Source organism: Ranitomeya variabilis, chromosome 7 (genome assembly GCF_051348905.1).
Source record: "Ranitomeya variabilis isolate aRanVar5 chromosome 7, aRanVar5.hap1, whole genome shotgun sequence".
In the NCBI taxonomy this organism is placed as follows: domain Eukaryota; kingdom Metazoa; phylum Chordata; class Amphibia; order Anura; family Dendrobatidae; genus Ranitomeya; species Ranitomeya variabilis.
In genome coordinates, this window is record NC_135238.1 from 88,162,910 (window position 1) to 88,177,583 (window position 14,674).

The 14,674-nt window shown below is 40.9% G+C and overlaps 1 protein-coding gene across 2 annotated transcripts in view; it reads right to left on the minus strand.

The window, feature by feature from the left end:
• DNAH7 (dynein axonemal heavy chain 7) overlaps positions 1 to 14,674 on the minus strand; it is a 564,416-nt gene that overhangs the window by 205,539 nt on the left and 344,203 nt on the right. For both annotated transcript variants that reach the window (XM_077275383.1, XM_077275384.1), the window contains exons 39-41: positions 6,294 to 6,513; positions 1,960 to 2,832; positions 530 to 759 (exon numbers count right to left, since the gene is read on the minus strand). In XM_077275383.1, coding sequence (XP_077131498.1) covers positions 530 to 759; positions 1,960 to 2,832; positions 6,294 to 6,513 — 1,323 coding nt within the window. The remainder of the gene's footprint in view (positions 1 to 529; positions 760 to 1,959; positions 2,833 to 6,293; positions 6,514 to 14,674) is intronic.

The following is a 14,674-nucleotide window of genomic DNA, read 5'->3' on the forward strand; positions in this document are numbered from 1 at the left end:
AGGCAGCCTAATAGATCGTGCCGCTGTCTTTTGTTCTGTGGCAGACCTGGATGCCAGTGTTAGGCCTCTTGTTGCAGTTGCAGCTATTAGCTCCCCATGATAGCATTGCGGGGGGCCAATGAAGTGACACCGGAAGTGATGTACCTCTGTCAAACTGTTTGCATGCCATCGTCACTCTTAAGGGTAACAACTAAAGACTTAATTGGTGCAGACAGCTCCCTTCCCACTGCAGCATGTGTGCTAGTGTTCGGTATGAGCACTGTAAGAAGAGACACCACCTTTTCCCATCCACATAGAAATGGCGCATTCCATAAAAAGTGAAAAGGCAGTGCAATGACAGGAAATGGTTAAATAATCCTGAAAATGCCATGAATTGAAAAGTGGTGTCAGGAGAACCAGCTTAACTGAACTGCTTTGTAAAGCATAGAAATAGATACACTTATGATTATATATAATTATAAAAAGAACATTTTGGGGGCATTTACATAACGTTGTTCAGCAATAAACAATTCTGTTAATAAGTACTTACGACCGTTTCTTCTGCAGCAAAGTTTTAAAAGTAGAGATGAGCTCCAAATATGATGTAGGTGTTACATAATTATATCTTTGTAGCTCTGCACGAAACTTCTCAGACAAGGTAATAGTTGAGGTGTGGAAACTTTTACACATATCAATACATCCATTTCTAATTTCTTCTGACATTTCAATATCTTCTAAAAATCGTGTTGCAACAGCTTGAAGCGCATCTTCTGGCCAGGACTAGTTGAAATGTTAAAAACGGAGTAAATTAAGGAACACAAAACTTCTGCCCAGTAATTCGCATTGAGGTCATGTACAATAGATTACATTTCAACGATAAATATTTATATGCAGGTGAGTCAAATTCTATTATTTGACTTTTTGTTTTTTTCTGGACAGCTTATCAAAAATCATGGACACATAATATTTTTTACGGACACATTGGAATACCATAATAAATCAATAAGAATATAAGTGATCCATGTCTACAGCCCATAATTTTAATATTTAGACATCAGCTGTATTGACTGTAACCTTACAATATTTAGAATCAAAATAATCTGTCTAAGTTTTTCAGCTTCAAAAAAATCACGAACGCCTTACATTTTTTTATGGACGGAAAAAACATGCACTGTTTTTACGGACTGTCCTGGAGTCTGTGGATGGTTGGCAACCCTGGGAGGGGTGGAGGATAGGCCGACACAGAATCAGTCATCGAGATCGGTCATCACATTAGTGGAGCACCCCCTTAAGGGCCACTGAAGTTTTTTTAAAGAATCACTCTAGAATTTCCATTTTTGCCTATACAGTGCAGCACAGGATACTACTGGGGAATAGAATACACTAAAGAGTGCATGCCATGGGTATACCAAGTTGATTTCTTCTTCTCCTCTGATATGATTTTGCTGCCATTTACAACCAATCAAAGCACAGCCTTTATTTTTTAACAGCTGAAGAAAAAAAATAAAAGCTGCCCTATGATTGGTTGCACTAGGCAGCAAAGACAGTTTTTTAGGCAGTATGACATTTCTTCACCTATAACTTTATCTGCATGGCAGGACATACAGAGTTACATGGAGGGTGGTGCTGGGAGGGAGGGATTTGATGATGTTATCTGGTAGCTCTTAGGAAGTCTGAGACTTCCTGTCTGGGCATTAGCGCTTGGACTGGTTGTCCGACTGGAGATCACAGGACCCAAATTAAATGTTGAAATGATCCTTATAGATGTAGCTCCAGTGGGAAAAAAATTAATTAAACAGTGATAATTTGGATGGAGTGTAAACAGTATGTCTGCAAGAAAATGAGTTGGAGTGCTTGGGTAAGTTACTACACTCCGGGGAAGACTACTTTGATGCTAAACTGTTTGCTATACATTATAGTAAGCACTGCAAGCTCAATGAGAAGAATTGAAAACTTGTATTCAGATATAACAAATATTACCTGGAACCAGTCAATTGTACAGCAATTAACAAGCGCTGGAAATTTTCGAAGACGGTTCCGGAAGGCATCTCCAATAGGACTCATAGCGAGCACAATATGAAGCTGATCTCGACAACGGTCAATAAACAAATTGAAAAGAGCCAGGGGGCTGCCATCAGTCTGTTTAGTTTTATCTCGCTGTCTATCTATTTGTCGCATTCTTTCACATATTTCCTGTTTTTCGTCAGGTGCAAAAAGATTTGGAACCTCTCCCGCATTGAGTAAATTGTTAATGTCTTCTAGGAAAGATTCCTTCTTAATCTGGGTATCGGTAAAGAGAAAGACACCTTGCATATCACCCTCTGTAGATCGTCGTAGAATTTGTTTCAAGTCCTCGCGCCATTCTAAAGTGCCATAACTTTTTGAAATTTCAACTTGAAAGAGTCTCTGGTCAGCCATGTGAACAGCTAATCGAGTAACAGACTGGCGACCGCTGCCTCCAACACCCACCAGGAGGGCATGGCTACGAGGTTGTTTCAAAATGCGAGAGATTCGGCAGATGTGTTCAATTGCAAATCTGAACAAAACCAAATTCATTGTTTTTTTGCTAATGTTGTTGAATTCTTCTAAATGACTTTCTACAACTAAACGCAACTTGTCAACATCAGTTATTTCTTTATAGTTGGTGTCTTCCCTCTTAGGATCATGAAAATCACAAAACATTAAACTACGCAAGTCATCCTCCTCCACTCTGCCATCGCTGTTGAAGTCAAGGTGTTGAAAAAGCAGATGGAAGTCTTCTCTCATGTGACTCTTCACAACCTCTTCAATATAGCCAACAAGCCAAGATTGATCTGCATTATCTACAAGGCGATCATAGTAAACTCGAAGAACCTGAATCAATACAAACATAGAAACAACTTATAATACAGTAAATGTATGGACATTGCTGTTCTCTTACCTTATTTTTATCTTGTTCCAATAAGTAAATCATTTACTAATTGCAACTAATACATTACCAAAAAAAGTTTATGTTTAAGAGAATAATATACAGGGTTTGTTTGTTTGTGGCACATTAGTATATGGGAGGGGGAAAACTTTTGAAGATGGGTGGTGACCATGACAGCCATTTTGAAGTCGGCCATTTTGGATCCAACTTTATTTTTTTCAATGGTAAGAGGGTCATGTGACACATCAAACTTATTGAGAATTTCACAAGAAAAACAATGGTGTGCTTGGTTTTAAAGTGACTTTATTCTTTCATGAGTTATTTACCAGTTTCTCTTTGTTTACAGCCATTGACATGTTGCAGAGGCTAACACGTGAGGAGAGGATAGAAATGGTGTTGATGTGTGGTGAACGCAGTACCCGGGTAATTACAGCAGATTTCAATGCAAGGCACCCTATGAGTCCACCCATCTCCCATGCTACAGTTAGCAAACTGCTTGCAAAATTTTGTGAAACAGGTTCAGTGTTGGATTTGCCAAAATGTGGACGCAAGAAAACTGTCACTAATGAAGAAACATCAGTGGCTGAAGATGCACTGAAGATGGCACGTTCCCTGTTTTTCCAGCAAGATGGTGCACCACCACATTACGGGTGTCAGGTCCGAGCATTCCTACATGAACAGTTTTCTGGAAAGTGGATTGGTCGTCGTGGGCCAGTTGAATGGCCAGCAAGGTCTCCCGATCTGACCCCCTTAGACTTTTATCTTTGGGGTCATCTGAAGGCAATTGTCTATGTTGTGAAGATACGAGATGTGCAGCATCTGAAACAACGGATACTGGAAGCCTGTGCTAGCATTTCTTCTGCGGTGTTGCTATCAGTGTGTCAAAAGTGGGAGAAGAGGGTTGCATTGACAATCCAACACAATGGGCAGCACTTTGAACACATTTTATAAGTGGTCATAAACTTGTAAATAACTAATGAAGGAATAAAGCTATGTTAAAACAAAGCACACCATTGTTTTTTTTGTGGAATTCTCAATAAGTTTAATGTGTCACATGACCCTCTTCCCATTGGAAAAAATAAAGTTGGATCCAAAATGGCCGCCATAGTCACCACCCATCTTGAAAAGTTTTCCTCCTCCCATATACTCCTGCCACAAACAGGAGGCTGATATCACCAACTATTTCCATATTATTTAGTTATCCATATAAATGGCGCACCCTGTATATATATATATATATATATATATATATATATATATATATATATATATATATATATATAACACACAGGCACTGCAAGCGTAGTGTGAACATAGTTTTGGTCCATCAGGCTGTGGCTTATTAGGACATGTTCAAACATGGTAGACTCATTGTGGACAACGTTTATGGTGGAAATTAATTCCATATATTTAAATGTGTCTGTTTGTGCAGCACATGCATGTTATTTCTACAAATGTATAGAAAAGTAAATAGAACAGCACTCCAAACATTTTACTTTATTTTTCCATAACCAAAGAGAACACCATATATGAACCATACTGACTTCTTGTAATCCCACATTTTGTATCAAGGAATCTTCTTCAGGCATCATCTAAAGAACTTGAGAAGACTGTGGGGGTTTTCTTAAGGCTTGTTTCACACTTCCGTCGGCAGTGTCACGTCGTAATGCGTCAAGGAGACGTACCGACGGACGTTTAGTAAATAGTGTTAAAACGGACGCAACGTGTGCAGTATTTTGACGGATGCGTCGTCCGAATCTTTCCAGTGCAGAAGTTGGATTTTGTATTCCGGGGACGAGAGAGAGAGAGAATTTTTCCCCGGGTTGGAAAATGCTTCCGGGCATGCTCAAATGTAAAAACAGGATCCGTCACTGGATTCCTGTGTTTCGCAGTGTGCGCAGGATCCTGCGGCCATAGGCTCCCATTCTGTGGAACGACGTATGACGCAGGAGGTGTCCTGGCACGTTTATCCACTGGAGACGAAGAACGTTCCTTTGAACGTTTTTTCCAAAAGACGGCCCGTCAAATTTCACAGGATCCAGTGCATGACAGACGAAATGTGTGGCCATCCGTCGAGATACGACGCTAATACAAGTCTATGAGAAAATGCAGGACACTGCAAATTTTTTTTCAGGATCCTTTTTTGTCAAAAAACTACGTATCTCGACGGGACTACAAAGACGGAAGTGTGAAAGAGGCCTAAGAAGACATAAAAGAGTAGTGTTCTATGTGTCTTGGACCTCATAGCATGTGATTAGGATGTCCTCCTAAGTCAAGTGTCCTAGGACAGGATTAAAACCTAGCAATGGAGGCCCTGATTACATGCACCTGGCTAGTTATGTCTACAGCCAGACCCTGTGTTCACTGTGAGTCAGTCATAGGGGGAAGCTGAGCAGTCTGTGTGTTGGAGCTAGAGAGACCATCAAATGTGACCTATCTGGGAGGTGAACACTTCTGTGTGATAGTGGAGCTGAAGAGAAGCCAATATTGTGGCAACTAATGCCCATGCTGTGGTGTGAGTTCAACCATGTTACTGCACTGTGCCTAACCAGACAAAAGGACTGTGTGCTTTATTAGAAGTTTTGGGCTGAAGAAAAGATGTGACATTTTGATTTTCTTATGCTGGAGAAAGTGTTTTTCATTTGCTGTGTGGAGAAACGCAATAAACCTTACCTTGTTTTGCACCAAGACTGCTATTGTGCTAAGTAGGTCACTAATGCTGAGCTTGAATCCCTACAGGTCCAAGACTCAGAGGAGAGCACCTTTTTATGCCTTCTTACTAAAACCCATTCAATTTTGGGAACTACTTTAGAACATGCCTGATTAAGGATCTGTGATCCAAAACATTGATAACAAGAAATACGTTCCTTTCACAAGCGATGTTTTCTTTGGATCTAGATGTATAAAGCTTACACTTTTGGAGGCTTACAATGTAAATGGAGTGCTGTTCTATCTACTTTTGCAGATACTGGTATCTCTATAAGTAGTCCATTCTGTTTGAACATGCATCCATATTGCCAAGTATCGTGTGGGAGTTGTTCTGCCCAACACCGAATGACTTGGTATTTTTACATCTGCCATAACAAATGTGCCATGTGTGTCTACTAAAACACATCCCTGACAAACTGCTTTTGATAATCAACTCCAGAACAGATAGCTACTCTAGAATACTCAATGTATCCATGTATTACATTTACATGACAGTCATGTAATACAGAACAGACGTCTGGCCACAGGTTCCCACCTGTTATAAAATATCAGAAGTTGCCAGGAGCAGTGGATAACTATGAATTGTCTGAAAAGTTTTAGGTCCCTGTTCTTATTTTGTTCAGCCAAAGCCAAAAGTAGATCCAAAAATACAAGACAATAAAAAGAATCAGTTGTCTATTCGAGAAAACGTCTGTACCTCATGAACCCATAGGCGCTTTATTAGCAAAGGTGAGTCTGATGTCTCAGGACGTGATAAACAGATGCCTTGAATTACACGAGAGAAATCGCGTAGATTGAAGAGGTAGTGAGATTTTGTTGGAGTTGGCAATAGATTCTTCATTGCTTCTTTGTACACGGCCATGGTGCTGTGTATTATTTGTGGTGTTAATACTGTATATTCACTTGGAAAGTTATACCTAACGTAGAAACAAAGAAAGAAACACATTTATGAGTAATACGAGAAGCAATTTGTTAAAATGAATTTATGTCATTAAGATACAAATGGATTTTGTATTTTTGATACTTGCAAAATTTTTGAAGAAAAGGTCGACAGTTAACAATATTTATATTATGGCCCCAATTTTTCAAGCCTGTTTCGCTCATATCTGCCAAAATAGGTGGAGCTGTGGCAGGATAGGGGTGAGACACCAAAGTTCATCTAATTCATGACAAGTGGTGGAGTGCTTAACGCCAGAAATCCTACTCCAGTCAATGACTGATCAGTGGTAAGCCGCATGGAGGCACACTCCACTTTTCACATGTGCCTCATTAATGAATCATGTGCCCCTGATTCCACCACACCTCTTCATCAAGACTGGTGTAAACAACACTGGTCTTGATGAAACAGGGCTGTTGCATCTGTAAGTGCACAACATGCTAATTGAGAGGTTGAAATGGCGTTCAAAAGAACATCTGTCCGCATGCTCATCAAGGTGTAAAATAACAAGCTGAGATTCACTCACCCTCCCCAGGATCCAGCATTGGGTAAATGCTGCTGCCCTTGTCTCTGTTGTTTGGCTGCAGAAGTCATGTCACATCCACAGCTCAGTAAAGCTGCCAATATAGATGGCACGAGCCACTGAGCTCAGTTTCGCTGTAGCGCTGTTGAGGAATGGTCAGTTTGTTTTTTTAAAGGTAACTGAGTCTGCGGGCATATGTTTTTGGAAAAGGGACATGTTTATAGGGGTTTTTGAAGCTAAAGGAAATTTTCGGCAATCACTGTAGCATGCCAAGTGCTAACAAGGTGTTAAATATGCAATATCAGGTGGTCCTGTGTGACTGCTCATGTATAATTTGCATACTTAAGGTCACGTGCCCACTAGCTTCTTTTACTGCTTCTTTCAATATTCAGTGAAAACTACGCCCTTTTTCATTGAGAGAAGTAGAAAGAGAAGCCACTTGGCACATAACTGTAAGTGTGCAAATCACATAAGGGCAGTCACATGACGATTACTTGATCTGATAAGCAGAGCCAAAAACCGAGACTGTGTTTATTACACACGGTCAGGATTTGGATGCCACAGGGCTTGTGAAAGCTTGCACTGGCATGGAAAGTCCCATTATTTATATCTGGTATATATAAACAAAGGTCACAAATTTCATGTGAACAAAGACTTAAAGAGATTTTCCAACACTTTTTTTATTACATAAACTTAGAGGTATATAAACAAGAAACTCCGCTATATTCACCCTCTCCAGGTCCAGTGCTGCCGCTCCACTGCTGCTCCGATGTTTGCTGACACACTGCAGTGGTAACATTATGGCTACAGCTCACAGAGCACTGCACCCAATCACTAGGTCCTTTGTTCTCAGGCTGAAGAAATTGGCATTACTGCTAAGCCCAGTGATTGGCTGCACTGGTCACTTCAGATGTAGTCATACTATTACTGCTGCAGCCTGTGAAGCCTCTCTCTCCTTCTCTGCTCTAGTGTCCTATGGGCTCCAGGGTAAAATTTAGCCTTGGGCCACCCCCTACCCACCAGCATGTTGCGCAGATGAATGGGCATTCATACATAGAGTCTGCATTAGAAGCCCATACCCTACTGTTGTTCCGCAGTAACAGTTTCCCCCAAAACGAAACACAATACAGTAGCTATGTTTCCTCGTGTTCTTCATACAATAGTAATGTTTATGTTCTGTTGTACCCACATACAGTATGGTTGCCCCCACTGTGGCACTGATACAGTAACATTATCTCTCTATTATGACCTCAAAGAGATGTAATCCCCCTCTTTGTGGCCCAGGCATAGTAGTAATATTTCCATTTGTGGCCCCATTCATTAATAATGTCCCCACATATAGTAACATGTTCCCTATCCGCGTATAATAATACTGTAATGTCCCAAATTGCATCCCCTATATATTAATAATGTCCCTCTAAGTGATCCCCATATAGTAATATTGCCTTTCTCTATGGCCCCCTTGTAGTAATATTGCCCCCTATGCCCATTGTGGCCCCAATCTAGAACCAATTCACCAATTGTGCTGTCACAGTGTGCCCCCACAGTGTTTCTCACACTACTATTAAAAACAATAACCACATTTCTCACGTGTCCCCGCTTCCATGCCTTCTTACTCGTCCTGGCTGGCTCCCTTTCACAGAATAGTTTCCCACTGTGAAATAGTGCTGGTACCAATATGCCCACTTCCCTCACAGATCTGGTTGAAATTGCATTGACCGCGACCAAGATTGTTAACCATTTGGTGCCCATTACTAACCGCTGCTCCTGCTTTTCCCTAGTCATACCCTTGGACAGGATTCACACCCATTTAAGGCTTTTTTCTGAATCAATGCATGAAAAGGAAGTCAAATGAGTAAAAAGCTTGATATTTTGGATTTCATCTTCCACAGTAAAGTTGATGAATATGTTAGGAGCACATCTGAAAACCGTTTTTGGATATTCAGACTGAAGCCCACAATGTAAAGCTGAACAGGGAAGAACGATGACGAGAGTCTTAGATGGCAAAACCCATTATAAAAAGTTTGCTTGTCTATGTTCAAATCACGTTGTTACCACATGTCAGAGGCTCTATCGGGGCTTCCATCTGGGATTCCAGCGTATACGTCTACGGGGCCATCAACATTAATTAAGACACTTTGTGCTTAGGCAGTATTTAACTTTTTTAGATGGGCACAAAAACACAGTTGACAACACTTTCATTCCCACCTCAAAAAGGCGGACACTGCTAAAAATGAGGTCAGCCAGAGCAGAAAGTGACTCCATTTGCTTTATCAGATGAATGGCCCTGACTGTAGATACACCTGATTCCCATATTTCCGGGCTTCAGATGCACAAATGTGATGTGAACGCAGCCTTAGATTTTTTTTATTGCAATTTAAGCTTTCTCTAAAAGATGCTATTTTTAATTTGTTAGGAAAAGCAAGGTTGCTCATCATTTAGGTATCCAACACGTATTTATAGCAGCTACTGAAACATGTAAACATTCCACTTGACATTTACATTCATTAAAGCAATTTCAAAATATTACTACCAAGTTGTTAAAAGTAATGATGACACTGATTACACTGATTAAAAAATACAGACTCGTGAAAAAGAAAAATCAAAACCTACATCAGGAAAATATACTCAATTAATGATGTTAAATAACCTGAAGGTTAAACTTATTTGGAAAGAAAATGTGGAAAAACTAATTTGCAAACTAATATTTAGCTGAAATATTGTTTACTTGTACTTTTAGAATCATTGAACATTTTCATACACAGACTCTCTGAGGTTTACCCTTAGAGATTGGGTAGAGCATTCATGAAACTGTCTGATCTGCCAGGTACAGCTGCACAGTATACTTTATACCCTCCTTGCCCTGGACACTTCTCTTATTATTCCCTTATTTAGTCATATACATTGATTCTGAAAGAAAAAATTCTCATCGCCGATATAATAGATGGTACTGCGCAAACGCTGCAGGTGCCATTTTGCTAGAGGAAAAAAAAATTGTCTCCACCAAGATGGTGTTGCCGGAGTCTGTGCAGCTCCAATGTAAATGACTAAATAAAACAATTTAATGCACATTATACATGCCATCATGCTGCAGTGCAGGCGCCGATGCCTGCTGAAGGTGAGTTTTCTTTTCCAGTACATATAATCATCAGTATGTAAGATGGGGGCAGGTCAGTGAGGGATCAGTGACCTGTCAGAAGCCATACTAATGAATCAGAGCACCACATGAAGACCCCCCCACAGGCCGCCCCGAAACACAAGCATCAAATTTGTAGTGGTACAACACGGCACTCGTACTATCATGCGAGTTAGGTGCTCAAGTAGGGCATCCAGCCCAAAGAAATCCAGACAATAGAGAAACTTGGCACTCAAAAATACTTTAGCGTGGATAGTTATTTATTCAATGTGCATCCATAGAGACAAAAGTTGAATGTTTTCGGTCCACATCCGGACCTTCATCAGAACAATTATACTGGTATACTGGGAAATACGTATATCCTGTCAAAACTGGTCCCAACTGAGCGCAACTCACCACGCGACTTCTGTCACCCTCCATGTGCGCGGACACACTCAGGATTCCTCTTCACATCCAGGCTTCTTTGAAAACTCTGTTGGAACCAGTTTTGACAAGATATACGTATTTCCCAGTATACTGTATACAGAGGAGGAGATTACATACAGCAGGTATATACAATATATAGGAGAAGATGACATACAGGTATATACTATATACAGAAGAGATGACATACAGGAGTATACTATATATAAGGGAGATGACAAACATGTATATAGTTAGGGGAAAATGAGAGGTGTGAGGTGAAAATGAGAGGTGTGAGGTGAAAATGAGAGGTGTGAGGTGAAAATGAGAGGTGTGAGGTGAAAATGAAAAGGTGTGAGTGCAAAATGAGAGGAGTGAGGGAAAATAGTGGAGTGATTAGTAAATGACAGATGTGAGGTCGAAATGACAAGTGTTAGGGGGGAATGAGAGGAGTGAGGGGGGAATGAGAGGAGTGAGGGGGAAAATGAGAGGTGTGAGGGAGAAAATGAGAGATGTGAGGGGGAAAATGAAAGATGTGAGGGGGAAAATGAGAGGCGTGATGGCAAAATAAGAGAAGTGAGGTGCTATAACTAACCACAGATATTTACTATGTCCAGGCATCGCCGGGCTCTTCAGCTAGTGTATATATATATATATATATATATATATATATATATATACACATACAGTACAGACCAAAAGTTTGGACACACCTTCTCATTTAAAAATTTCCCTGTATTTTCATGACTATGAAAATTGTACATTCACACTGAAGGCATCAAAACTATGAATTAACACATGCGGAATTATATACTTAACAAAAAAGTGTGAAACAACTGAAATTATGTCCTATATTCTAGTGTCTTCAAAGTAGCCACCTTTTGCTTTGATGACTGCTTTGCACACTCTTGGCATTCTCTTGATGAGCTTCAAGAGGTAGTCACCGGGAATGGTCTTCCCACAATCTTGAAGGAGTTCCCAGAGATGCTTAGCACTTGTTGGCCCTTTTGCCTTCACTCTGCGGTCCATCTCACCCCCAAACCATGTCGATGGGGTTCAGGTCTGGTGAATGTGGAGGCCAAGTCACCTGGCGTAGCACCCATCACTCTCCTTCTTGGTCAAATAGCCCTTACACAGCCTGGAGGTGTGTTGTTTGGGGTCATTGTCCTGTTGAAAAATAAATGATCGTCCAACTAAACGCAAATCAGATGGAATACCATGCTGCTGCAAGATGCTGTGGTAGCCATGCTGGTTCAGTATGCCTTCAATTTTGAATAAATCCCCAACAGTGTCACCAGCAAAAAACCCCACACCATCACACCTCCTCCTCCATGCTTCACGGTGGGAACCAGGCATGTAGAGTCCATCCGTTCACCTTTTCTGCATCACACAAAGACACGGTGGTTGGAACCAAAGATCTCAAATTTGGGCTCATCAGACCAAAGCACAGATGTCCACTGGTCTAATGTCCATTCCTTGTGTTCTTTAGCCCAAACAAGTCTCTTCTGCTTGTTGCCTCTCCTTAGCAGTGGTTTCCTAGCAGCTATTTTACCATGAAGGCCTGCTGCACAAAGTCTCCTCTTAACAGTTTTTGTAGAGATGTGTTTGCTGCTAGAACTCTGTGTGGCATTGACCTGGTCTCTAATCTGAGCTGCTGTTAACCTATGATTTCTGAGGCTGGTGACTCGGATAAACTTTGCGATTTCTGAGGCTGGTAACTCGGATAAACTTATCCTCAGAAGCAGAGGTGACTCTTGGTCTTCCTTTCCTGGGGCGTTCCTCATGTGAGCCAGTTTCTTTGTAGTGCTTGATGGTTTTTGCCACTGTAGTTAGGGATACTTTCAAAGTTTTCCCAATTTTTCAGACTGACTGACCTTCATTTCTTAAAGTAATGATGGCCACTCGTTTTTCTTTACTTACCTGTTTTTTTCTTGCCATAATACAAATTCTAACAGTCTATTCAGTAGGACTATCAGCTGTGTATCCACCAGACATCTGCACAACACAACTGATGGTCCCGAGCCTATTTATAAGGCAAGAAATCCCACTTATTAAACCTGACAGGGCACACCTGTGAAGTGAAAACCATTCCCAGTGACTACCTCTTGAAGCTCATCAAGAGAATGCCAAGAGTGTGCAAAGCAGTCATCAAAGCAAAAGGTGGCTACTTTGAAGAACCTAGAATATAAGACATAATTCAGTTGTTTCACATTTTTTTGTTAAGTATATAATTCACATTGGGGTTAAAATTTAGCCTCACAACATAGCTTATGACGCTCTCGGGGTCCAGACGTGTGACTGTGCAAAATTTTGTGGCTATAGTTACGACGGTGCAGATGCCAATCCCGGACATACACACATACATACACACACACATTCAGCTTTATATTTTAGATTTATATATATGTGTCAATTACATATATACATACCGCGAGTACTTCATTACTCGCCAAGTACCGAATACCCACGATTATACTCGTTCATCCCTACTGGCCAGTTATCTCCCTCCCCATTTTTAATGTAGGCATAGTAATCTCAGAATTCTTTTGAGATCCTTTAATATATACCAGGCTGTAGATACAGAAGGATTAACCGTATTCTCTTCCCCCTCCCCCCCCCCGAAGAGTAACAATTCACAATAAAATGCTTCCATTTCAAAAGAAACTTGCCTGCTTGTGTTTCTTTATCACATAGGGCAACCTGCTGTTCTACCTCCATGAAATGTTTTGTTTGTGCTATCAGTTCTGTGATGGGGGGTAAGTCTGGATCTAGCCAATATTTAAGAAGCATTTTTTTGCCAATATAAGCAAGGTATGCAGCAGTTTGGGAGGACCACCTATCTTCTTGTTAGAAGCATCTGTGTTATTCCGGAAGTGAAACAAGGCTAGGTAAGGAGACAAGGAGTAACCTGAACCCCAAATGGTATTAATCAAATTTGATACCAGACCCCAAGACAAGACCAAAGGCCATGTATGAGGTCGGAGTTAGGCTACGTTCACATTTGCGTTGTGTTGGGCGCAGGTTCGGCGACGCATGCGTCATGCGGCCCTATATTTAACATGGGGGCGCATGGACATGCGTTGTCTTGCGTTTTGTGAGGCATGCGTCATTTTTGGCGCAAGCGTCAGGGCGCCCAGGACGCTACATGTTGCATTTTTTTTGCGTCCAAAATCAAGCCAAAAATGGACGCATGCGTCACAAAACAATGCGTTTTTGCATGCGTTTTGCATGCGTTGTGCGTTGCGTCGCCGACACAACGCCCAACAACGCAAATGTGAACGTAGCCTTAGAGAGATGGCATTTAGGACATGCAGTTAGTCTATTTGATAGAGGATTCTTTTTGGGTATATTGAAAGCATAGATGGTCCATGTATGATTTTATACTGTGTCTCTCTCCACATTTCATTTATAATGTTTCCTAAACAAGCTCCACCCTGCTCTAATCTTGCAGGTAATCTCTAAATTGTCTAATTGCTGCTTCCAATATTTAAATAAGATGTCTGGTGCACCCCCAGCAAATTAAATTTCATTACAGAAAAAAGAACAAATATTGAAGGAGTACCCATTGTAGATAACAATATGACATCTCAATAGTTATATTAATTATAATAAGAGAAATAGTGTCAGTTTATTTATTCTGCATCAACAGTCTTGGTCTCTCACATGGTCCGTAAGGAAAATTAATTGCCCACCCCTGTCCTAAACAAATAAGAATGAGCCATTAACCCTTTTAGGTTATGTGCACACGTATAATGGTCCACTGCGGATTTTTCCAGAGCGGATTTGATAAATCTGCAGGGCAAAAACGCTGCATTTTTGCGGCAGATTTATCATGGATTTACCGCGGATTTACCACGGTTTTTCTGCGGATTTCACTGCGGTTTTACAACTGCGGTTTTCTATAGGAGCAGCTGTAAAACCACTGTGGAATCAGCAGAAAGAAGTGACATGCTGCGGAATGTAAACCGCTGCGTTTCCGCGCGTTTTTTTCAGCAGCATGTGCACAGCGTTTTTTGTTTCCCATAGGTTTACATTGTAATGTAAACTCATGGGAAACTGCTGCGGACCCGCAGCTGCGGA